The 24914-nt window shown below is 43.0% G+C and overlaps 1 protein-coding gene across 1 annotated transcript in view; it reads left to right on the top strand.

The window, feature by feature from the left end:
* Nucleotides 1-24140, top strand: part of LDAH (lipid droplet associated hydrolase) — a 114869-nt gene extending 90729 nt beyond the window's left edge. Inside the window, exons 6-7 of the mRNA XM_054992747.1 lie at nt 8808-8890; nt 21695-24140. Of these exons, the coding sequence (XP_054848722.1) occupies nt 8808-8890; nt 21695-21886 (275 nt within the window). The 3' untranslated portion in view covers nt 21887-24140. The remainder of the gene's footprint in view (nt 1-8807; nt 8891-21694) is intronic.
* Nucleotides 24141-24914: the final 774 nt, after the last annotated feature.

Genomic DNA, 24914 nt, shown 5'->3' on the forward strand with positions numbered 1-24914 from the left:
ACGTCACGGTTACCACTGATGCCTCTCTGTTGGGATGGGGGGCTTACTGTGGTGATGTATCTGTGCAAGATGTCTGGTCTGAGAGGGAAAAGACCCTCCATATCAATGTGCTTGAACTAAGAGCCATTCGTTTCGCACTTGTGTCCCTTACAGCACTGCTGAGAAATCGTCAGGTGTTGGTGCAGACGGACAACACGACTGCCATGTACTACGTGAATCAGCAGGGGGGCACAGTGTCCATGGCCCTGTGCCGGGAAGCCACGCTCACTTGGCAGTGGGCTATCAGGAACGGCGTGTCGCTCCGTGCTATACACGTGGCTGGGTCAGACAATGCCCGAGCAGATGCCCTCAGCAGGGTCCCTTTGCTGGACCACGAGTGGGAACTGAACGTAGAGTGCGTTGGGCCGATCTTTCGGATGTGGGGACATCCGGTGATAGACGTGTTCGCCACTGCAGCAACCACCAAGGCCCACGCGTTCTGTTCCAGGGCGGGAAGCGACCCCCTCTCTATTGGGGATGCCTTCCAGTTTACGTGGACGCAGGGCTTGCACTACATGTTTCCTCCATTCCCCTTGATTCCCAGGGTCCTGTGCAAGATAGAGGACGACGGGACGGACTGCATCCTGGTGGCCCCCTTTTGGCCACGGCAGGTTTGGTTCCCGAAGCTCCTGCGGATGTCCCAACGGACATATGTCAGTCTGCCCCCTCGGCAAGACCTTCTCCTGAATGGGAGCCTAGTCCACCACGATCCCAGGAAGCTGCACCTGACGGCTTGGCGGATCGTTCCTCCCCTGTAGGCTTTACTGACGAGGTACAGAGAGTCCTCCTGAATGCTCGTCGGCCATCCACTAGGCGCGCTTATGCGGCCAAGTGGCGCAGGTTTGAACTTTGGGCACATGCTAAAGGAGTGGTGCCTGACAACAGTCCCTTAGGGGTTGTATTCGAGTATTTGTGCCACTTGCGTGGCCTGGGCTTGAAGGTTTCCTCCCTCAAGGTCCACCTGGCAGCGATATCAGCTGCTCACACCCGAGTTGAGGGTGCTACACTGTTTTCTCACCCACAATCCCGCCAGTTCCTTAAGGGCATGTACAATCTTTACCCACCTGTGTCGGCGCCAGTGCCTCAGTGGTCGCTGTCCCTGGTGCTCTCACGTCTCATGTTGCCTCCATTTGAACCTATGGCTACCTGCCCCTTGGATATGCTATCTTACAAGGTGGCATTCTTGGTGGCTGTGACATCGGCCAGAAGGGTCAGTGAGCTGTCTGCGCTACGGTCTGACCCTCCTTTCCTTGTGTTTCATCCCAACAAGGTGGTCCTGCGTCCCTGCCTCGGTTTTCTGCCCAAGGTGGTGTCCGCTTTCCACCTCTCACAGGATATTTCATTGCCTGCATTTTTTCCTCATCCTTCCTCTAAAGGGGAGAAGGCCCTCCATTCCTTAGACTTGAAGAGGGCCATAGCCTATTACCTGGATAGGACGAAGGGATTCCGCTCCAGTCCTCACCTGTTTGTATGTTTTGGGGCCAAGGACAAGGGTAACAGGGCTTCCTCACAGACCCTGTCTAGGTGGATTGTGACGGCCATTAGCAGGGCCTATTCCCTGGCAGGGGTAGCTTGCCCGCTTCATGTTAAAGCCCACTCCACGCGGTCCCAGGCATCCTCTTCGGCACTCCTCAGGGGGTGCCCCTGGTTAACATTTGTAAAGCAGCCACATGGTCCTCTGCAGACACCTTTGTCAGGCATTACGCCATTCATGTCAATGCGGAGCAGGATGTATCTGTGGCCAAGGCTGTCCTACACTCCCTTTTTTCCTGAGGGAGTCTTGGAAAGACTTTCTTGGCGTACCTGCTAGGTACCCTTGAGTGAAAGAGTGTATATATGTATATTTGGGTGTATATATGTGTAAATATTGAGTACTGATGTATCACTACACAGTTTACATAGATGTATATATGCATATCTATTTGTTGTTGTTCTTGTTTGTTCAATAAAATTGTGTTGGACTTCACCCCACCTTCCTTATTGTGTGAAGCTTGGTACACTCCCATGTGTGGAGGCACAGAAGAACGAAGATGAAAACAGGGTTAACATACCTGTAACTTATGTTCATCGAGTTCTTCTGTGCTGACACACAACCCTCCCTCCTACCCCGCTGTGAATCCAATGCACAATGATGTGGTGGCTGTAACGGAATTTGATGTACTTTAAGGTGTTACGGCTAAGTGTGTTGGTCAAGCGGCGGCAAAGGAGAACTGAGGGAAGGGGCCGTTGGTCGCTGGAGGATCACATGACCGTTTGGGCGGGAAAACGGTTGCTGAGGCGCGCGACAAACGGCCCCTTCGGAGCCATAGAAGCTCTAGAAAATTCTCCGGCGGCTGGCCTGCGCCTGCGCAGTCCCATGTGTGTCAGCACAGAAGAACTCGATGAACATAAGTTACAGGTATGTTAACCCTGTTTTTCTTCAGTTCAAACACCTGCCTACCTGCCTTTTGACTTTAACCTTCTGTAAATAAACCTTCTGTTACCTTTTGAACCTCCCCAAGACTTGTGTGCCAATTTCTGCTAAAGGGAAGCGCAAACCCCTCATCTGTCCCCTGCTAAGACTTGGCTGGGTAACCATTTTTAATATTTCTTAAGGGTGAGATAAGAAGGAAAGTTGAAGCTTAACATCATCCACACTACCAGAGGCTTCCCAGCCCAGTATACAGCTTCATAGGCTTAAAGAGGAGAAGTTTTACCTCAGGATAGGGGAAGGTCAACCTAAGCCTGAGTTGGACGTGGGTTTGTGGCAGATGGAATGAAGTAAACAGTTCTCCCAGTGGAAGAAAAATGGTAATTCTTCACTTGCACAATTTTAATTTTTTTTTAAGTTGAGAATTCAGAGAATCTACTACACCTATATCTACAACAGTATATCGATAAAACGATATTCTAGGAGTTTTTTAAAAAACTGCAAAAGCCCTGGAGACCAAATGGACGGGGGACGCTATAGCTTCAAGGACTGAGGAGAGGAAGCTGCAGGGAAACATGCCATGTGGAAGTGTCATATATGCCTCCTGCATATCTGCCATGAATGTATGTTGGCTCTGCCTCTGGTCTCTGAAAGTATGGGAAGTTCTTTATTGCTGCAATGCCAATAGGTTATCTCGCAAATGTTTACTTTCTCTTTTTCACTCCGCTGAACCAGTGTCCTTGACTGCCAGCTGAAACTGGCTTGAAATGTATCCTTGAGAACCAAAGATAAGTTCATCTTTCTCACTGTCTACTCTAAAACAATGTCTCACCCCCCCTCCCGTTAACGGTCCTCTTTCCCAAAGGTGGGAATATTCCCTATAACTAACATTACCAGCCCCACATATGTCACTTCTGCCAATTCCACTGTCTGAGCACCTTGTACTGAATGGATCTCTCATAAAGTTACACCTGGAACACCTGTGTGTTAACTGTGGAGAGCTTGGGGATCTAACTGCCAGGGACTGACAGGAAGCTTTGTTTCTGCTGTGCTTTATTTGCAGCCACACCACCAGTAGGGAAACCACAAACTCCCGTCCCTGTGTGGCAGAAATTCATAAGGGACAAGGGAATAGATCCTGAGTAGCAGCAGTGGAGACACACTACATAAAGGCAAACATCCTGCATCTGTGCATCTCTCGCGGTTTCCCCAGCTTCTCTTTATTCTTTCTCAAACCTGCAATGCTCTAAAGTTGGGGGGGGGGGCGATTGCAGTAATGCCTGGAGGACTGCAGTGTGAGTGTGAAAATTTGGATTTTCCAGACCATATGGCAGCCATTTCCCCTGACCCCGTCCCCACAGCAGCTGTTTACCGGCAACAGGGGGCGGGACTTTTTATTTTAAAAAAAATCTCACCAACACAAGAGCCAGTCAGGTTTTACTGCAATCTTTCCCAAAACTTCAGAGCAAAGCAAGTTTGTGAAACATAGGAGAAAACGGGAAACTACAGGGATGCACCATGCACTATAATGCTGTGGGGAAGCAGGGAAAAAACCACTTCCCAAAAAGCAGTGAACTTGGGACAGATAATCCATGTGGAAGCCATCACGGCCTTTCCCTTTGTTCCTATAAAGCCCTCTTAAAGATATACCAGATGAGGATTTGATTGCTGAATGCTTCTATACACTAGACTGTTGTTGCTTCAAAGCACAGGTTATTTTTTGTTTACATGTTTTTGTCTGTTTGTTTTCCTTATTGTGAAGACTGTAGGGATGTGTGATTCAGATTCAGGATCCGAGTTTTAATACTGAATTTTTTCCCACAATAGAAACTGAGAGTGGCTGGTCAGCCTGCTCAGGGGGTACTGATTTGTGGGGGGGGGGTCACATTTTGCAAAAAAAAATCTACAAAATTTTCAGTGGACATACCCCAAGTTTCAAGGACATTGAACACCAGGGAGCCATTTTATGGTCCCCCAAAGAAGGTGCCCCTGGCCATCCCATTTTTCTTCTGTGGGAAAAACTGACTCCGACCACAAAAACACATAGATCGTGGCTACCATGGCTGCAAGCACACTACCAATTACAATCTCCACACGAGACAGCCCAACAGAACCAAAATGAAGCCCCCCCTCCAACCCACACCCCCTGAGCAGGCTGACCAGCCACTCTCCATTCGTTTCTATTGAGGGGGTATGTTCCCTGAGAATTTTGTCGATTTATTTTGTAAAATGCCACCCCCATCCCCCTGGATATAGCCCCGTTTCCAGGGGAACTGATCTCTATGGCCTGGAAATTGGCCTGCAGGCTGGCAGCCTTAAGGACACAGGGCTTGCTCTCCACCAGCACCCTAGTTTAGATAGAATATAATCTAATCCCTCTTTCCTATCCTGATTCCTGAGTGGAGTTCCTAAATAAACGGACTCTTTATTTTCTTTACTGCAGCAAGTGAGCTCTGTGAGTTTATTGCCTCATCAGCACACACACACAAATGCATAGCTGTGTTCTCTGAATTGCTATGCTTTACTTATTTACTAATTTGTCCTACCTTGCCAACAGGCTGCATAAATGCTTTTGAACTTCAGTGTTGTAAGAGCAGGTATTTTTGTGTGACAATTGGTGGTTAATTGAATCGGTGTCAAATGGCTGTAAAGCCTGAAAAAGTTTGATTGATTTCAGTCATTACACTTTGTAGGGGGGGGGGGAACTATTCATTTAGCTGATGTGGATATTAAGCTTCGGCTGTGACAGTTTAGGTTAAAGAGCTACCAGTGATATAAAGCTCTCTTTTCTTCTCATGGTCCTTGATTCTGAGCTTTATCCACATTGCAAGATCATGAATAACTCAAGCCCATTTTGGCACAGTTAGCCATCTCTGTTTAGCAAAGGCATGTGACTAAACTGACACCAATGCTTAATCACCTCAATTTGAGGGAAAAGGGGGGGTGGAGGGGGGAGAAAGAGAGAGAGAGAGAGAGAGAGAGAATGAGATGGTGATCCCTTCTTCCAGGTCAGAAGAGAGGTCATTGGTAGGATCGTAGGGGTGACATTTTCTCTGCAACCAAGTGCTCCGGGCCTGATCTGGTTGCAAATGAAAAAGCCTTCCACTTACTATTTCACTGCTTCATCGTATATGGTGTATATAATGACTGGGAATCTGTGGTCTTCAGAGGTCTTATCAATTTAAAGTAGCCTTGTCAAGTTGTTGGATTCCCTAGGCAGCAGACTGATAAATTGTTATGTGAACAATCGTTGTTAGAAATCCCAGTTACTTTACATCACATTGCAAGGTATTCTGAAAATCATTAGTTTGTAATCCTCACAACATTTCTCTGGGGCCAAGACCTTATTTTTGCCATCACCCCTTTTTGTGAATTAAGAAGTCTGAAGTTCAAATTCTAGTACAGAATCAAGGCTGATTTCTGTGGAAGAGAACACAGGAAGCCTCCATTTTGTGTTTCATCTCCAACTCTGAATTATTCATTAAAGTCCCCTACAACTTTGTGGGTGCAGTAGGAAATGCCCAACAGGTATGTTGTCCTCTTTATTTACTTTAAAATATCCGCAACAAGTAAACATGCAATGGCATTCCAACGCTTAAAAAAAAAAACACAGACTCTTCAAGACTTGAAACAGCACAAGGGGAGTTATTTGCCCTGCTGGAGGGCTGCGCATGCAAGCATTCAGAGCACATGCCCCCCAAATGCCCCCAGGTTGTTTCAGCTCTGGAAAATGTCATAGGGGTGTAGGAGCCTCCCACTACCACAGACTTGATCTGAATCAGACCCCTCAGTATTTTTTTGTGGAATTTCCAATGGGAACTCACTGCAGTAATATGGCTGCCAGTTCATATTGGGAAAGTGAAAAACATCACATCTACTTTGACCTTAAAGCAGAGAATTCGAGATGGATAGCTGAGTGTGTCTGTAGCAAGAGGGATCCAGCAGCACCTTAAAAACTAACTAAACTTATTTCAGCATAAGCTTTCATGAATCAGAGTTCACTTCATTTAAAAAAGATAGTGAGAAGATAGGAATGCCATTGAATTCCCCTCCCCATGAAACAATAAACTCATAGCCCCATGGATTTTTTGGTTCATGCCTTGTTAAGCTTGGTCAGGCTCCACACTAGTTCCAAGCAACCTGTTCGTTCGGGTTTTGATTGGGCCTCTGCTAATTCTGCATCTACATGGAAAGTTAACCTTCTGGCCTCCAGAGCTTCCTCCCGTTATTGCCCTCTCTCTCTCCTCTGAGTCCTTTGCTTCCATTTCCACAGAACATTGCAAGAATTTGTCCAATATAATGCGCAGGGTCACTGCTCAGGATCTGTTTGATTGCCCTTTCCTTTGTCTGTGCCTGTTGGGGAAATGTATTGCTTTTAATCGTGACAGTAGCCCTAATACTATCATTATGCCACTAACTATTACTAGCAAACATTAAGCATAAGATGCAGGAGTCCGCTTGGGTTATCATTGGAGAAATCCAACAGAAGTCTTAAATGTCTTGAGTCTGGGATGACCTCTTAGCTCTCATGCTTACACTGAAGGCCTTGAGAAAATCTAGATGCATTTAATGCCGAACGGTTTCACTTCTGGTTGTTGTGGATTTTCCGGGCTGTATAGCCATGGTCTTGGCATTGTGGTTCCTGACGTTTCGCCAGCAGCTGTGACTGGCATCTTCAGAGGTGTAGCACCAAAAGACAGAGATCTCTCAGTGTCACAGTGTGGAGAAGATGTTGGCAGGTAATTTATATGCCAACATCTTCTCCACATTGTGACACTGAGAGATCTCTGTCTTTTGGTGCTACACCTCTGAAGATGCCAGTCACAGCTGCTGGTGAAACGTCAGGAACTACAATGCCAAGACCACGGCTATACAGCCCAGAAAATCCACAACAACCATCGTTCTCCGGCCATGAAAGCCTTCGACAATATATCGGTTTCACTTCTGTTAGAAAGGAGAATGTGTTACTTAAGGAAATAATTCATTTTCAATGCAATCTTTTGCATATTTACTCAGACGGAAGTCCCATTTTATTCATTTTATTTATTTATACTCCCAGATTACTGTTAAGAATATTATTATATTGTGGAATTTCCTTGCTGAAACTCAAGGCAAATTACAGTTATAAAAATGATGCAGTAAGGACTGGCATAATATATACAAAGAACAATGCAATAAAACCAGATTGCACAATTAAAGAACAATAAAATCAAAACATTATAATATATTCCATAAACTGTATTACATAATTAGGAAACAATAAAATAAAAGACAGTATAATGTTTCCAGTAAAGACGATAGTATCCTTTACGAATAAGGTCTGCAAAGGCTTATTTCTTGGATTTAATACAATTTATTTTCTATCCCCCCCACACATACACATCTGGAACTCAAAGCTGATATTGAAAGCTTTTAAAACATGCACATACCAACAACAACAACAAAGCCCTACACAATAAATTATATAGCCTCTTACTTCTTCATCCTGATTGTTCAATGTAAGGTTAAACAGAAGGTCTAGCAACACTTGCAAAGAGTATTCATGTTCATGAATTAGGGCTGCCAACTCCAAGATGGAAATTCCTGGCCCCCAAGGAGTTTCATCTTCCCTCAACCAGGGCCCGGGCTTTTTCGGTCTGGTGGAACTCTCTGTCTGTGGAGGCCCGGTCTCAACAAGATCTGCTATCATTTCACCAGGGCTGTAAGATGGAGATGTTCCACCAGGCTTATGGGGGTTGAGGCAAATGATTCATCCAACTGTCCCATCCCAGTGGTGGGGGGGGGGGGGAATATGTGCTCAACCCTACACTGACTGAATCTTAGCCGCCCTGCCCTATGGACTTGAGGTGCTGAGATGTAGGGTGCAATATAAGCTGCCTTTTATGTTCAATGCTGTCTTTACATAATTGCTATCAATGTTTTTAATTGTTTTTATGTATTTATGCTGTTAATCCACTCTGAGCCTGCTTGCGAGCAGAATGGACTATAAATAAAATAAAATAAATAAATGTAGTTGGGGGATCAATTGTAAATCTGGGAGATCTCCAGGCCCAACCTGGAGGCTGGCAACCCAATCCTTCTCAGACAGGAGGAGGAATATTTAAAATTGTCATATCATACTTAGTAGGTGTAGTGGCCGCACATGCTTCTCCACAATATGGGTGAGTGTAGAAACTAGGCCCCTGTTGGGCTCCCAGTGGGGCACATGCTGTTATTGCACATATTATTTTCAGTCTGTTATTTGAGAATGGTCAGCCTCAGTGGTTTTCTCTCAACTTAATCTGAAAAATGCACCCTGCGTCTATAGAAACTGTGCTTTGTAATTGCATGACTGAACTTGTGTTTGTCTCTTTCACAGCAAATGTCATGTATATGGCAAGTCAAGAGCTGAGGAAGGTTGTGGAGAGAGATAGCGCTACCATAAGACAGCATTTAAAGAAGGTAATCCTTTATTCTTCACACAGTTTTCATCAGCTAGACGGTTGCAGGCATTTATTCTTCACACTTTTCAAAAAATTTTGCTTTTCCAAAGCCTTAAACATTTCTGTGTTGATCTCACTCCCAATGTGTGGAATTGTTTTTTTTATTATTCTATTTTCGGGCTAAACTAGACAATACAACATCTCCAGGGATAACAATGCCATTTTACTACTGAAATTCCCTCACTTTACAAACACTGCAGGTGCCGAATCCTGCTCAGGATCACAGTGTGGGGAGGAGGGGTTTCTGGCCCCCCCTGTAATGTTGGGTGTTTGGAAACATCTGAGGAGGGCAGGAACCCCTACTCCCATACCATGGCATGCAGGATCAGGCCACTGCAGCATTTCTACAGCCAGGTATTCCAGTGGTAAAATAGTGGTAGCATCTCTGCTGCATCCTGGAGAAGACTGTATCCTCTAGATTGGCCCTTAGCCTGCACTTACAACAAGATTAACAGCTGTGTTGGTCTGTAGTAGAAGAGCAAGAATCAGGCCCAGTAGCACCTTAATAATAATAATAACAACATTTGATTTATATACCGCCCTTCAGGACAAATTAATGCCCACTCAGAGTGGTTTACAATGTATGTTATTATTATCCCCACAACAAACACCCTGTGAGGTGGGTGGGGCTGATAGAGCTCTGAGAAGCTGTGACTGACCCAAGGTCACCCAGCTGGCTTCAAGTGGAGGAGTGGGGAATCAAACCCGGTTCTCCAGATTAGAGTCCCGCACTCTTAACCACTACACCAAACTGTCTTAAAGACCAACTAGATTTCCAGGGTATGAGCTTTCAAGAGTCAGAGCTCCGTTTGTCAGATAGGGAGTCAGAGCTTTTTCCACTCCTCCTCTGAGGAAAGGAGCTCTGCTTCTTGAAAGCTCTTACCCTAGAAATCTAGTTGGTCTTTAAGGTGCTACTGGACCCAAAACTTGCTCAGCATTATTAATGGAATCAAAACAACCCCCCCCCCCAAAAAAAAAGCCAGCCACTAGTCCATTAAATATTAAAAGTTTCTTGGAGAACCAGTGTAAGCAGCAGGACTTCACACAGCTTTCTTTAGTGTAAGCAGAAATGAGCATTGACTGACCTCAGCAGTAGGGTTGAGTTTTTTAAGATTCTGCCTGTGCAGTTTTAAGAAGAGTTACACCCTTCTAAGCCCGCTGACCCCAATGGGCTTAACTCGGTTTAGGATTGTGCTATAATTCACTGTGCTGTTAGTTGATGTGGTGCCTTCATGTATGAGGTACATAAGACTAAGAGTGTGTAACTAGCTTAAGTTCCACCAGCAAGTTTCATGGCAAAGTGGAAATTTTAACCTGGGCTTCCCAGATCTCACTTAGATATTCCAACTGCACTGCTCTGTCGTGGCACCATTCAACTTCTTTTTGACATATTCTGTAGATTTAAACTGCTGATTCAAAATGTGGCAGACAGTGAAATGTTGCTCTTGTTAATATATTGATCCTTTCTGCTGTTCACAGGTAAGAACATTGGATGTTAGCTTGAAATATTTATATTAACAATCGCTCGAACAACTGCCTTGTGGACCTACTGTTTTTTCAGAATATCACTGTGGTCGACGTGTACATCCGTTGACTTCACTGTGCTTAGGATAGCTGTAAAACCCACTTACTTCCCTTGCTAAATTAAGGGCTATGGCAAGCAGCAAGTGTCTTGCAGGTGCTTTCGGCTATTTCCATCTGTTTTTCTTCACGACGTCAATCTGAGTAGTGCTTTGGCACCTGGGAACCTTCTTTGAAAACTTGTGTTTTATTGGTTCCTCTGTGTCATTGCAATTTTAAAGGGGCAAGCTGTACCCAGGAAAACAAAAAGTGGAGACAAAGTTAGCGAAAAGCTGGCAAATTCATGGTAAAGCAAAGGGTAAGGGTGAAATTAAATGCCTTCTGTGTCTCCCACCACTGCCCACCACCGATTCTTCCTTCTAATAACTTCTGTGAATGTGAAAATTAGGGGAGAAATGTGAGTTGGCATGAGAAGTTATACCTGAAGTGTCCTGACAGTAAAAGAAGGTTTGACTAATAAAGGGCTGGAAGTTTACGAGAACAGGAACTGTAGTCCTGGTTGCTCCAGAGTTGGCAGGTTGTCGCTTTGAAAAATGTGTGCTGCTTAGTAGTCAGCGTGATCGTAAGTGTAAAGCCAATCTTAACACCTGACAGTGCCAGCTGCTGTGGAAGAGAAAAAGTTATTTCTGGACTCCATTTACATGTGGTGTGCTGAAGGAGGTGAGAGAAGAGACACTAAATTATTCCTGTCTTTCCAAGCCCGGTCAGAGAGCAAGAGGCAATGTGGTTCTTTTCAAAGTTGGGGCAGAGGTCCCATTTACAGCAATGCTAACAGGTAAGGGGACTAACACCATGGGTAGACATTTCTCTGAGTTTAAAGTCAGTTGTCGTTCAGTGGGAGTGGAATGCTGTGTAACAATGAAGATTAGCTTCCCTGTGTGTCGCATGAAGCATTGATTTCTCTAAGGGTCAGTCGGTCATTGTCAGCCCTAAGGCATCTTGCCGTGCGACTGAAGATGGTTTCATACATGCATTGACTCTGTCCAGAGATAAGGATAGCCATGGTTTATTTTAACCATGGTTTATTTTGACCATGGCTAGGTTGCTAATTCAGGTCACAGATTCAAATCCTGGGTTGCCCCAACAAATATTGCTTTCATTGCTTTGGCTTTAGCCAGCTGCCTCAGAAGCGGAGGAGTGAGTAAGGGCATTGCTGAGGATTAATACAGCTATTCCACTATTGTACATCATGCAACACCTTGGGGTAAGATTTCAGCTGAAGTTAATAAACTAACTTCCAATCATGTTTTTGGATCCTGGTTTGACAGACCCTAAGTAACTATAGTGGAGTGATCCATGTTTTTGATGATCCGTCAAACCATAGTTAGTGTAATTGAAATTCTTGTTTTGCATTATGTATGAAATCACCTATTGAGTGAAGCACCTGTAGGCTCAGTGGAGTGTCCTGCACATGTGGAGTCATGCTTGACGTTAGGAATATACACATGCATCCAGTTTGCCTTCAATTTGTGTTTGCCTTCAAAAATGTGAGAATGATAATGCTAACGGAAGGAAATCCCCTTGAAGGAATAGATCCGTAACTGGGGGTGCTCTTGGACCAAGGCTTAGTGCTGGATAAGTGGGTGGCAGCTGAGGCTATGAGTGCCTTTACCAGCTTTAACTGATTAGCCAGCTACGGCCACCATAGGAAAGGAAGATCTTGCCACTGAGGTACATGCCCTGGTTACATCTAGATTAGATTACTGCAATGCACTCTGTGTTGGGCTGCCTTTGAAAAGTATTTGGAGACTTCAGTTGGTGCAGAATGCTGCAGCCAGGGTGCTGACTAGAGTGAGTCAAAGGGAGCATATCACTCCAGCCCTAGCTCATCTACTACTGGCTCGCAGTTTGGCTTCCAATAAAGTCTATAGATGTCTATGTGTACCAGTCACATCCAACAGAATTATGTGTGCATGGTTCAAGGATCGTATGTCTGTTCCCTTCACTGTAGGGTTATCGTTGGACTGGTATACATAATGGCTAAGGAAATGTAATCTGGGAGCTTCCCTGTTAGAATCTGTCCTATGTCACAAACTCAGTAGAGGGTCTTCAGCAAACCACTTTCTCAGAGCTAAAACACATGAGAGGAATTACACGAGGATGCTCAAGTGAAAGGAGACACAATGTTAGCCGGGAAACTGAGTTCTAAAAGACAGATTGAAAGGCTTTGTCAATTTCCCCTCTCTACAGAGCCACCAAGATGGCTCCTCAGAGGGTTCCTTTATTTCATCTTTGCCTCCAGGAAGGTTCTGTCAGTTTCACTTCTCCTTTGGAAGGAAAAGATGAAATAAACAGACCCTCTGAGGAGGGATCTCCCTGGGTCTGTAGAGAGGGGAAACTGACAAAGCCTTCCCATCTGTCTTTTTAAACTCAGCTTCCCAGCGAACATTGTGTCTCCCTTCACTTGAGCGTCCTCATGTAATTCATCTCATGTGTTTTAGCTTTCAGCCCTATCCCTCGGCTACTACTCAAAGTGTTTGGGATAGGGGGAGATATGGCAGTGAGAGAAAATCTGGCTAGCTAAGGGGAAGGGATAGCAGACATCTGTGAGCTGTTGTTGCTCTTTCTGCCTCTTCTTCCAGCCAGGGTGACATTGGTAACCATAGCAACAACTTGCCAGTATATAAAAAGCCAGGTCAGTCACAGGAAAAACAGCAGCCGTCCACGATTTATTCCTGGTTGAGAGGGTTAATCTGGCATGTACCACTGAGACTTGGCGGGTGGGAGGAGGTTAATTTTCCCAACTGTGAGCTCAGAGGTACTTGATGATACATCAGCATAAGTCTAATAGGAGGTCGTATTGGTGTAGTCTGTAAGGTCCCTCTATCCCCGTAGCACTGTGCCCCATCCAGATGCTTCTGGTTTTCAGGCTGTGTATCTAATGTTGGGACTGAGAGACAGAACTGGGATTCAGCTGCGTAAGAGTCTCCTGGTCTAAGCTGATGGAGTCGTGGGGTGGGCATGTTGAAGACCCCTAGGCTGGTTGTCCTGGGGGATTTCAACATTTATGCTGAGGTCAACTTGTCAGGAGCAGCTCACGGTTTCATGGTCTCTCTGATAACCCTGAACTTGTCTCAGATAATAGCAGGCTGTACACATTTTATGCAAGTTGCACTTGATTTCGTATTTTGTTCTGGGCAGGATGGATGTGATTTGAAGGTGGAGGAACTGGTGATGGTTCTTTTGTCATGGACAAATCACTATTTGCTTTCGTTTAAACTTAGAGGGATACCAAGACTCCGCAGTGGTGGGGATCTATTAAAATGATCTGCCCATGGAGCCACGTGGATCCAAATCACAGCTCTGGAGGACTTACCTGTTGATATGGTTGGTGCACCTGTTGATGCCCTGGTTGATCTGTGAAAGGAATTAATGACTCTGACCAGGGCTTTTTTTCTGGGAAAAGAGGTGGTGGAACCCAGTGGTGGAACTCAAGACTGCACAATGACATCACTTTGGGTCAGCTGGAACAAAGGGGGAGTTTTTTAAAGTTTAAATTGCCCTCAGCGAAAATGGTCGCATGGCCGGTGGCCCCGCCCCCTGATCTCCAGACTTCCACTGATGTAGAATGCTGCAGCGAAGATGTTGGCTGAAACATAGAGACCATATCACTCCAGTCTTGGCCCATCTATACTAGCTCCCAATTTGTTTCTGGGTACAATCCAAAATGCTGGTGTTGACCTTTAAAGCCATATATGACTTGGGACAAGAATACCTGAAGGACAACCTTGCAAACTTACCTGACTACTACAGTCATCTTGTGGTGGCTGGACAATGTCAAGCTTTCCTGGGTGAAGCAAATTGTTTAAATCCTTTCCAGTCTGGATTTAGGCTTGGATATGGGACTGAAACAGAATTGGTTGCCCTGGTGGATGACTTGCTCTGGGAGATGGACAGAGGGAGAGTGACTCTCTTGATTCTCCTGGACTTCTCAGCTGCTTTTGATACCACCAATCATGGTATCCTTCTGAACCAAAACTTCCAGGGTGGGATTGAGAGGCACTGTTCAGCATTTGTTCTCATCCTACCTGGAGGTCTCAGAAAGTGGTGCTGGGGGACCGCTCCTCAGCCTTTTGGTCTTAGGCTTGTGACATCCCACAAGGTTCTGTCTTATCCCCTATGCTCTTTAATATCTGCATAAAATTGCTGGATGTGATCATCTGGAGATTTGGGCTGGGTTTCAACTAATATGCGGATGACATTCAGCTCTATCTCACGCTCCTAGCTTATGCCACGAAGGCTGAGGAAACCCCGAACTGGTACCTGGAGGCGGTATTGGTACTGAATTGGTACTGGTGAATGGAAAGTCTAACCCAGGATTTAAGGTGTCACCCATTCTAGATTGGGTTGGACTCCCCTTGAAAGAACAGATCCATAATTGGGGTGCTCTTGGATGCAGGCCTACTGCTGGATAAACAGGTGGCAGCTGAGGCTAGAGATGTTTTTATCAGCTTCAGCTGGTTATCCAGCTGTGGCAGAAAAGATTTGGCCACTGTCGTTTATGCCATGGTTACATCTAAATTAGATTACTGCAATGTGTTCTATGTGGGGCTGCCTTTGAGAACTGTTTGAAAACTTCCGTTTGTGCAGAATGCTTGTCACCAGGATGTTGACTGGAATGAGTCATAAAGATCATATCACTCCAGTGTTACCTCATCTACATTGAGTCCCAATTTGTTTCCGGGCACCATTCAAGGTTGACCTTTAAAGCCCTATATGGTTTGTGACCAACATACCAGAAGGACCACCTGCTCCCTTATGAACCTACCTAACCACTACAGTCATCTTTGGAGGCTCTGCTTCAGGTGCTTCTGCCTTCTGATATTAGGCAGGTGGCAACCCAGGAGAGGGCCTTCTCGATCGTGGCACCAACACTCTGGAATTCTTTCTCCAGAGAGACTTGCCTGTCCCCTTCTGTTGCTGTTTTCTGCCAATGTTTCATCTGGCATTCCCTCAGTGATATTTCTTTCCTGTCCTATTTTTTGTCATTTTTATATTTTTGTGTATATATTTAACTTGGCTTTAATTATTTTAATTAATTTTGTTTGGTTTTAATGGTTTTAAAGATATGTTTATTATATATGTTTTTAATCTGTTGTGGTGGTGGTGGTGGTTGTTATTTATTGGGCTTCTATCCCACCCTCCCTGCAAGTGGGCTTAGGGCGGATTACAGCAATAAAACATAATTTACATTAAAATGCACAATAAAACCACACAGTTTCCATAAAGCACCAACCCCAGACAGCAATCTTACAACCCATCTCTGCCAATAATACACAGGGGGTGGGCAAAAGGAGGGGGAACAGGCTATTCAGTTCAAGCTGTAACTCATATGGGGGGCAGATGGTCAGGTAGCCCTCCCTGACAAGAGGCCAGTTGGGAGGCTCTCCGGGTGACTGTTAACTCCCCTGACTGGCTGTGTTGAGGGCAGAAAATCATGGTATAAATTAGTAAATAAAATGAATAAATATAAATAATAATAAAACGAATAATAATCAGAAGAATTGTTGAGATGGCTATATATGAACCACTTTGAATGAGGAAAGTGCTATTTAAGTGCTAAATATTATTTTTAGTCTCAATTTCAAAGCATGAGTTTAGCGAATTTAACAATTATTCATTTAAAATATTTATTTAAAATAAGCACACTTTGCATGTTCCAAAAGTAGCTATGCTGAATCAGACCAATGACCCATCTAGTATGTATTTATTTAGAATATTTCTTTGCCACCTTCTGGGAGTCCTGCTCAAAGTGGCTTACAATTAAAATCAAGCCATTAAAAAGCAAGCCATTGGACATGAACAGCATAAAAGCTGTCCATAAAACAAAAGCAAACCATTTAAAAACCTGATAAAAGAAAACTCCTAAATAAATGCCTGGGTCAGAAGATGTGTTGTAGCCTGATGCCTAAAAAAAAATAATAAAGTAGGTGCCAAACCAGCCTCAAGAGGGAGGGTGTTCCAAAGGCAAAGTGCCACCACAGAAAATGCCTTGCCTCTGATGGCCACTCAGCTCCGAAAACGGGGCCACGAGAGCAGGACTTGAGAGGCAGATCTGGTGGGCTGGATTGTATGGGAGGAGATAGTCCTGCAGGTACATTGTACCCAAGCCATTTAGGGCCTTAAAGGTAAGAACCATCACTTTGAATTGTGCCTGGAAACAAAAAGGTAGCCAGTGCAGCACAAGGGCGGTATAATCCCTGTAACTGATCCCTGACAGGAGCCCGACCTCCACATTTTGGATTCACTGACGTTTCCAAACCAGTTTCAAAGGCAGCCCCACATGGAGCACATTGCAGTAATCTAACTTGGATGTGATCACTGCGTCCAGTTCACATTTTTTGAGAAACGGTCATGGCTGGCAAACCAGCTGAAGCTGATAAAAAGTACTGTGAGTCACAGAGGTAACCTGAACCTCCAACAGAAGGTCAAGATCCAGTAGCACCCCCAGCATTATATTTCACACAGATGCTCTTGGAAGGCCTAAAAGCATGGCTCAGAGGCTAAAGCCTTTCCCCAGTGTTGGTACTTAGAGGGTCTGAACATGGATTCTCCCTTTAGTTAACCTGGCTAATATCCATTGATGAACCTGTCCTTCATGAACTTGCCAGATTCCTTTCCAAGCCGACTACTTCCCGTGGCAGTGAATTCCATAGGTGAATTACTCTTTGAGTGGAGAAGTACTTCATAAAACTTAAACAAGATGGTTTACAGCCTAGTTTTAGACAAAACAAAAAGTTTTAACAAAGCAGTTTAAAACCAATAAAAATAAGAACCAGCAGGAGACAGCATAAGAATGGGAAAAAAGAAGCAAAGATCATAAAAACAGCAGATCCTAAAAACAGTACAGACTGAAAACAGTCCAGACACATAAACAAACATTAAAAAAAAAGTAGACCCCTACACAGCCACCGTCATGAAGATTAAATAAAATAATAGAAAATAAAATAACTCAAGTGAAAATCTCCATGGTGAGGGGAAATTGGAAAATAGTAGCAGGGTATTTTTCCCCCTGGTCTTTAAAAGCTTGCAGATTTGGCAGCAGAAGAACATTTATGGGAAGAGAGTTCTAAAGTCTTGGCACCACTACAAAAACCATTCCCATCTTTGGTGCTACCACACCTTACTTCTTCTAGTTGGACTCACACAGCAGAGCTGCTAGTGAAGACAATCTTAACTGGTAAAAAGGTTCTCCATTCAATTTTTTTGTGTGAGAGAGAGTGCGTGCATGCGTGCACGCATGTGTGCTGTCAAGTTTCAGCCCCCTTATGGCAGCCCCATAGGGTTTTCAAGGCAAGATACATTCCGAGGTGGTTTGCTATTACCTACCTCTGCTTGGCCTTCCTTGGTGGTCTTCCATCTGAATACAACTGCTTAGCTTCCAAAATCTGACAAGATCAGTCTACCTGGACCATCAGGTTCAATATATTATCTCAATTATGTCATGATGGACAGAGAAAGCAAGCATTCTGTGCTGATAGAGAATGAGATGCAGTGGGGCTGGAAACACTCAGCTTGGTTCATTTTCTGGAGAGCAATATACAACCACCTCCCTGTAAAGGATCTGAAGAATCTTTAGAAGTAATCTCAGATGAAACACGATGAGCTGCTGCTGGGAGAAAAATGATGAAATCCTGGTGCATGTGCTGAAGCTCCTAAGGTATCTGTGGATCGTGGCCCAAAGACTTTTATAAAGACAAGCCTGTTTTGTAAAGCAAGATGTAAGTCAAAGTGGCTTTGAAGAGGGGTTTTTTTTTTCTTCACTGACAAATTAACGGTTCTGTGTTCTTTTAAGGCATGGACTCATTTTGTTAAAATGTCTTGAAGAAAATTGCAAACTGAAGCAGCCAAAACCAATTTTGAACTGGTTTTATTGAAACAGCTGGTCTGGTGTTGCCTAGTTTTCGTGACCCAGTGTCCAAAGCTGTCCATAGCAGTTTAATAGTTATTACCCTTGAAAGGATCATAATCTGGAAGGCAGGAGTACGGAAGACACCACAGATGCGGACTCTCTGCCCATAGCCAGAGTAAATTATTTACCTCCAGTTGTGGAAAATCTTCCAAATACTCCATATGAATAGGTCTAAAATCCTCTCTACAGCCAGGAACACCTCTTATTTTGGCAGGTCCCATGTACTTTTTGGACTGCATGCTGCTCAAGTTCAGAGTGGAAGTTAGGAAAGTTGCACATGAGGATTTTGCGACACGTAGCATTGAAGCATGCTCATTGGCACATCTAGCGGGACCCCAAATTATTATATCTCCAAAATTGGACTTTCTGTGATATACATAAGATTTGAAAAGTATAGTAGGCAGAAAATGATTTCACAGAAACGGTGTTCACGGAAAATGAAAGGCAAAGGAAGAAAAGTCACGTTACCCTAGGTCACTAAGATATCCATTTACCCACATGAGGAGAAAATATACAATACTGTAGATCAGCTTCATAAGCAAGAAAATATCTCAGTCCCTCTTAATGAATGGAGAATTCCACAAACTTTAACATGCATACAACTTCCCAAATCAGCAGGTAATCTAAAAAAAAAAGATACCGTAAGAATGAGTATAGTATCAAACATAAAAGTAAACAGCCACTCTGAAAGAGATACACATATTTCAGATGAGATGGTGCTACTCTAATTATCACAAATAAATAGCACTCCTCGTTTTTAAAAAAAAAACCTGTGCTATCTTAATTCACTCTCATGTGATCCTCATACTATATCACTGTTATTTCCATCTTCTTGGGCCATGATAGATTAAGACATTTTGCCGCCTGATGTAGCAAATCCATTTATACCTTCAAGATGGCAAAACTATAATAATAAAGTTTCCCTTAAAGGTATCCTAAAATTTGTACTTAGGGGCAGCTTTTTCACCCTCCCTGATGGTAGGTTATTTGGTGGTCAGCTGACATTAAGGTATGGTGACTTGCTTTAAGACATTTAAGGATATTTAGTCATTTGGTGTTATGTCCATCACACATATAGCATAGAGAAACGTCCTTTATTTTTTTGGATCCAGCTGAACAACAATAATCTATGCCAGTCTGATTGAGTTGGAACCCCATGTCCTGTGAGCAATCCCAAAGATTACCCAAGGCTGCTGATGTCTCATTATATATGCTACTAGTCTGCAGCCCCAAATGCCCTTTAGAATGTGGCTGCTGTGGGCGGAGGAGGGGAGAACTCCTCCAGAAACATCATGGGAAATGGAAGTATGCAGTGGGAGGGAGAAGTCGGTGAAAATCACTTCCCCCTTCCATTCTCAGAAAGCCCGCTGCTGGAACCAAGTCTTAATATTCTCATGGTCAGGATGGTTAATTTTATCTTTACTGTATTCAGTAACATGACCATGAAGACCACAGCATTTTCCAAAACTAATTGCAGTGTCTTGGCTGATGTGCCCACTGAAGAACTACTGCTTCCAAGTTCCTATACTGTGAGTTACCAGCTTTTATGAAAAGTACAGCACTGTATTGCACCTAGAAAATAGTACTTGAGTGACATTTACAACCATTGAATTTAATTGCATTCGTCAATTTTTCAGTCCAATTTTTTCCTTAAAAATGGACAAATTCTCTCAGAAGATTAAGACGAACACAAATGTAGCACCAGCTGATCTCCATATGGCAGAGGTATTTTATGAAAGAATTCCTATATATCAAGTGTTTTCAGGTCGATACTTGTACTTCCACTCACATCCAGCTGGTAATGCCAAAGTACAGCATATGTGTGAAGTCCAAAATTCAAAGCAGAATTTCCAAAAACAGCAGATTGTTTCAATTTTTTTCTATTTTATTGGGAGGAAGAAGATATGCTACAATTAAAGAACATCTGGGGCAACTTTTTATGTAACTTTATTGAAAAAGGGAAGGCTCCTCCTTGGTTGAATCTTTGCAAACCAGATTACATCCATTGTTTGATAGGATCAATTTTCCTCAGGAATTCTTCATAGAGTGCAGTCTATTAGCATATTTAAATAAAGCATGGCGGCTCTTTCTGTCTAATGTTACATAAGGTGCCTGCCTTCAGTTGGTGAGTCATGAAGCACGACTGGGTCATTCCCCAATTTAAGATGGATCACACCTGCCTCAGTGCCACCATTTAGTGTTGTTATTGTGTTTTTTTAAATAAAATGAATACAGAAAGGGGATTCTAAGTGACTCTTACGTTGTTAGCAGGAGTTTTAAAAAAGGGTCCATGGTTTAAAGTGAAGTCTGAGATTCTTAACCTATCTGAATGGAGGGCACCAATAGTTGGATGCTTGTTGTACATTTAAACTGTCATCTACTGTGTCCTCCAAGAGTTTGCAGAAGCAATACAACCAGGAGAAGGAAATGTTTTTGTCAGGACTTTACACTTTCTTGAGCTGCCTTAGCTGTCAAGCCAGTAGAGTAAACTGCAGGAAATCTTCATTACTTTCTTAGAAACTCTTTAAATGTAAACATCCTGTTGATAGCAATCTCAGATTCTTCTAGTGTTTTTGCAGCAGCTGCCATAGTTGTGTGGTATTTGAATTCTCAACTCATATTTTATTGGACATTTCATTTGATAATGTGTTCAAGATTTTTTTAATGCAGAAAGTACATGGAAATAACGGGGGGAAACAAGGACTGCGATTAAATCATTTTTTTCTGTTGGATTATTTGTATTGGGAATATTGAATCATGAACTGTCATGCAGATCAAAAATATGTATACTTATGAATCGTTCAGCATGATTGAAATATATATCCACATGAGTGGGTTTGAGGATGGAGTATTTTAACAATTTCGCTTGGACTATCTGTAGCTTTGATTCTGTCAATAGTTTTAGCAGTGGTTGTTGTGGGTTTTCCGGGCTGTATTGCCATGGTCTTGGCACTGTAGTTCCTGATGTTTCGCCAGCAGCTGTGGCTGGCATCTTCAGAGGTGTAGCACCAAAAGACTCTTGGTCTTTTGGTGCTACACCTCTGAAGATGCCAGCCACAGCTGCTGGCGAAACGTCAGGAACTACAATGCCAAGACCACGGCAATACAGCCCGGAAAACCCACAACAACCATCGTTCTCCGGCCGTGAAAGCCCTCGACAGTTTTAGCAGTGATTGAGTTGAACAAAGAATCTGTCAGTGACGCCTGAACTGCCAAGTCGGTCTTCTTTTCTAGTTTGCTTCTAATATAATTTCTCTGTTTTGATTTTAGCTAACTTTTTACTATGGAGTTGAAGACCAGTGGTGCCCTGTGCAATACTACGAAGAGATGAAGATGGAGTTTCCAGATGGAGACATCCGACTGTGCGAGAAAGGGATCCACCATGCCTTTGTCCTGGAAAACAGCAAGGAAATGGCTGATATGATCCCAGACTGGCTACAGGATGATCTAGCCAGATTGTAAATGGGTAAAATCAACGGTGGGGAGATGTTACTTGTTTTTTGAATGTGTTCTTGTCCCTAGAAGGTTTGCACCCTAATTCTGTCTGTGCATTGTGGCTTCTTTCCTGTTAAGGGTGTAGTGTGGCATTAGTGCTGTGCTGCTGACAGAGTCCTGTTGAGCGCCTTTGGTGTGGATGTAAGTGCCTGTCATGGATTTTGTCAAATGCAAAACCAGATTTTAAAAAGTGTATAGTAGTAGCCCAATGTCAATGGCTGCCGTATTTAAAAACTAAAGGCAGATTTCCCCTGCCCATGCTGTTAGTGGTGGGGAAAGTGTTGTTTCCCATTGGTGGATGGTTTTATTGAAAACGAGTTCACACATGCATATGGTTGAAACATCAAGGAATTAGTTGTGTGAAACAGTCGCAACTAATCAAGTTCTATAGATGGGGCTTTCAGGTCCTCTCAAATGCAGTACTTGCAAGGGAAGTAATTTTTGCATTTACTTGCAGGTCATTGAGTGCAAGGCGCTTTTTGAGTGACTTGCAGGTATAAGTGCGAACCAACCACTAAAATCAAAATGTTAAAAGTACCACAGTGTGATGCAGGAAGGTTCTAGCACATAAAGTAGATCGCCTGTTGAAATATTTTGCTGGGTGGTAGCACTCAGCCCCAAGCCCTAAATTCCTTTATTTCTTTAATTTTTTGTTAAAAAGCCTATTCTCGGAGAATATTGTAAGATTACTTTTTTTACAATTACTTAATTGAAATGGTTTTTATATAAAATGAGAGATATGAAAAAAAAACTTCCTTTAATACCATTCCAAATAATATTTCAAACAGTTCAAAGGTAATATAATCCATAAATTAAAAAAGATATTTTCCCCATCTCTTTTGTATCTAAGAGCAGCCTTTAAAAAGATTCTTTTTATTTTTAATCTCTTTTTAAAATGATTTTTAATAGGGTAGAAAATAATAGGAATTGCGGGTATTCAACCAGCTGTGGACTTTGCAGAACAGAACTCCTCTGTCTTGCTGCAGCCTGCTGAGACCCCCAAATTTTGTTCATAGGTCAGGTACAGCATATAAGGCTCAAGGCGGATCTGCAATGGGAAGGGGCAGTTGACACAAATCAGTGCCCCCTCTTCTGCAAATGGAAATGCCTTTCCATCAAAGGAGTCACAGGGCTGGAGATAGTTTCAGTTGGGTAGCTGTATTGGTCTGTAGTGAAACAGCAAGATTTGAGTCCAGTAGGAAGACCACAAGACTTTCAGAGTATACGCTTTGGAGATAAAGGGACCTTTGAATCTAGAAAGCGTATACCCTGAAAATTTGGTTGGTCTTTAAAGGGCTACTGGACTCAAATCTGTGATTGAAGACAGAACTTTCCTGGATGCTGCTAAGGTCCAGTTCTCACATGGTGCAGATGTGGAGGTAAATCTGTTTTTGAGCCGTGTTCTTTCAGACGGCAGATGAAGGGTTGCATTATCAAATTATCCATACAAAAACACTCCAGAGAAAGGCAGGTATATACACATTATTGTATCTCAATGCTTTAAACTTTTGTTTTGATGTGGAAAGGCAGCATAGAAATGTTTTAAATCAACAACATAAATAAAATTTAAATGAATACGGTAGAATTGGGTGGAAAGGCAGCATATAAATGTTTTAAATCAACAACATAAATAAAATGTAAATGAATAAGATCCTTGGACATAGAAAACTAACAGTTAATATTGTTTGTGCAGGCCACCTTTTTGTATGCAATTATGTTCAGACATGGGTGCCCTCCCCTTCACTTTGAAACAGTTGTTAACCAGGAATAGGTTTACTTCCTTATCTGTTTCTGATAACATCTGGGCCTGCTGTTAACAAGTATTCCTTAGCTAACCTCTTCTGAAACAGTTCTTGGTGCTAACAGGGGCTTAAAAACCATGAATGCCTAAGAGTTATTGTATAATTCCAGAACATTTGTAATGCAGAAAAGCTACCTCCCTGAGCCAATTGGTGGCTCATCTCCACCTTCCAAAGTTGTCCTCACGTTCAAACTGCTGATTTTAACCAGCTGACCTTCCATAGGTCAAATTAACCAACGATTGATAGGTATATTTGGAACTCTTGATGTTTGTGATTTTGTTGCATAGATTCAGACACTAAAATGTAACTGTTTTTTACATTAAGTGCCCAAGCCACATAAATGTTCAACAATCTTTTAGTATTTCCATGTACTATTAATATAATAGATATTTATGTAATAATGCTGTGTAGCACTTTCACTGCATGTGGTGTTTTCAGTCTTTGTTCTCAGCCTTATGTGAGATGTGTTCATATCTCAAATTCGGACACGTGTTCACATCTTTGGCTAGCATGGATAGCAAAATCCAGCTGTCTGTCATGATAATCATTCAATCACAGGCCCTTCTTTTTAATTTAGTCTTTAGTAGTCATATAGCCCTTTAGAGTTAGAGCTCAAAGTGTTTACATGTTCATGCTCAACAATTATTTAAAAAAACCCTACAAGACAGGTATTACTTTCCATATATTACTGTTAAGTACTTTGTCTAAAGACCCTTAGCAAGGTCACGGCAGACGCAAGATTATTTGAACCTGGGTCTTCCAGGTTCACAGCTGCAGTAGTTCTCTAAATAGCTGTTGTAAACTAAAAATCTTGCAGGATTCTTTGTGCTAAACCAATAAGCTGTTGTCTAAAGTTGAGGCTGAAAATAATCCAGGTGCTTGGGACAGGGATTCAAAGAAGGATCATTATAGTTAAGATGAGAAATAAAGATCGATTGTTGTTGTGAAACAGCAGTGTTGGGTGGTTAGTGAAAAGATCTGAAAGGTATCTTCTGCAGTCACAGCACCCAAACTGGTAGGTTCTGGTATTGCAAGCGCAGCACCCTGTGAAAAAAATGAAGGAGGCCTATGCTTCATCAGTAGTAATACATGAAGCTTCATAGCAGCCAAATATGTTTGCACTAAAATATGGCAGCATTTGGTATGTTATTGTCATTTTTTAATTCTACTCCTAAAAATATAAAAGTGTGGTT

Source organism: Eublepharis macularius, chromosome 1 (assembly GCF_028583425.1).
Source record: "Eublepharis macularius isolate TG4126 chromosome 1, MPM_Emac_v1.0, whole genome shotgun sequence".
Classification (NCBI taxonomy): domain Eukaryota; kingdom Metazoa; phylum Chordata; class Lepidosauria; order Squamata; family Eublepharidae; genus Eublepharis; species Eublepharis macularius.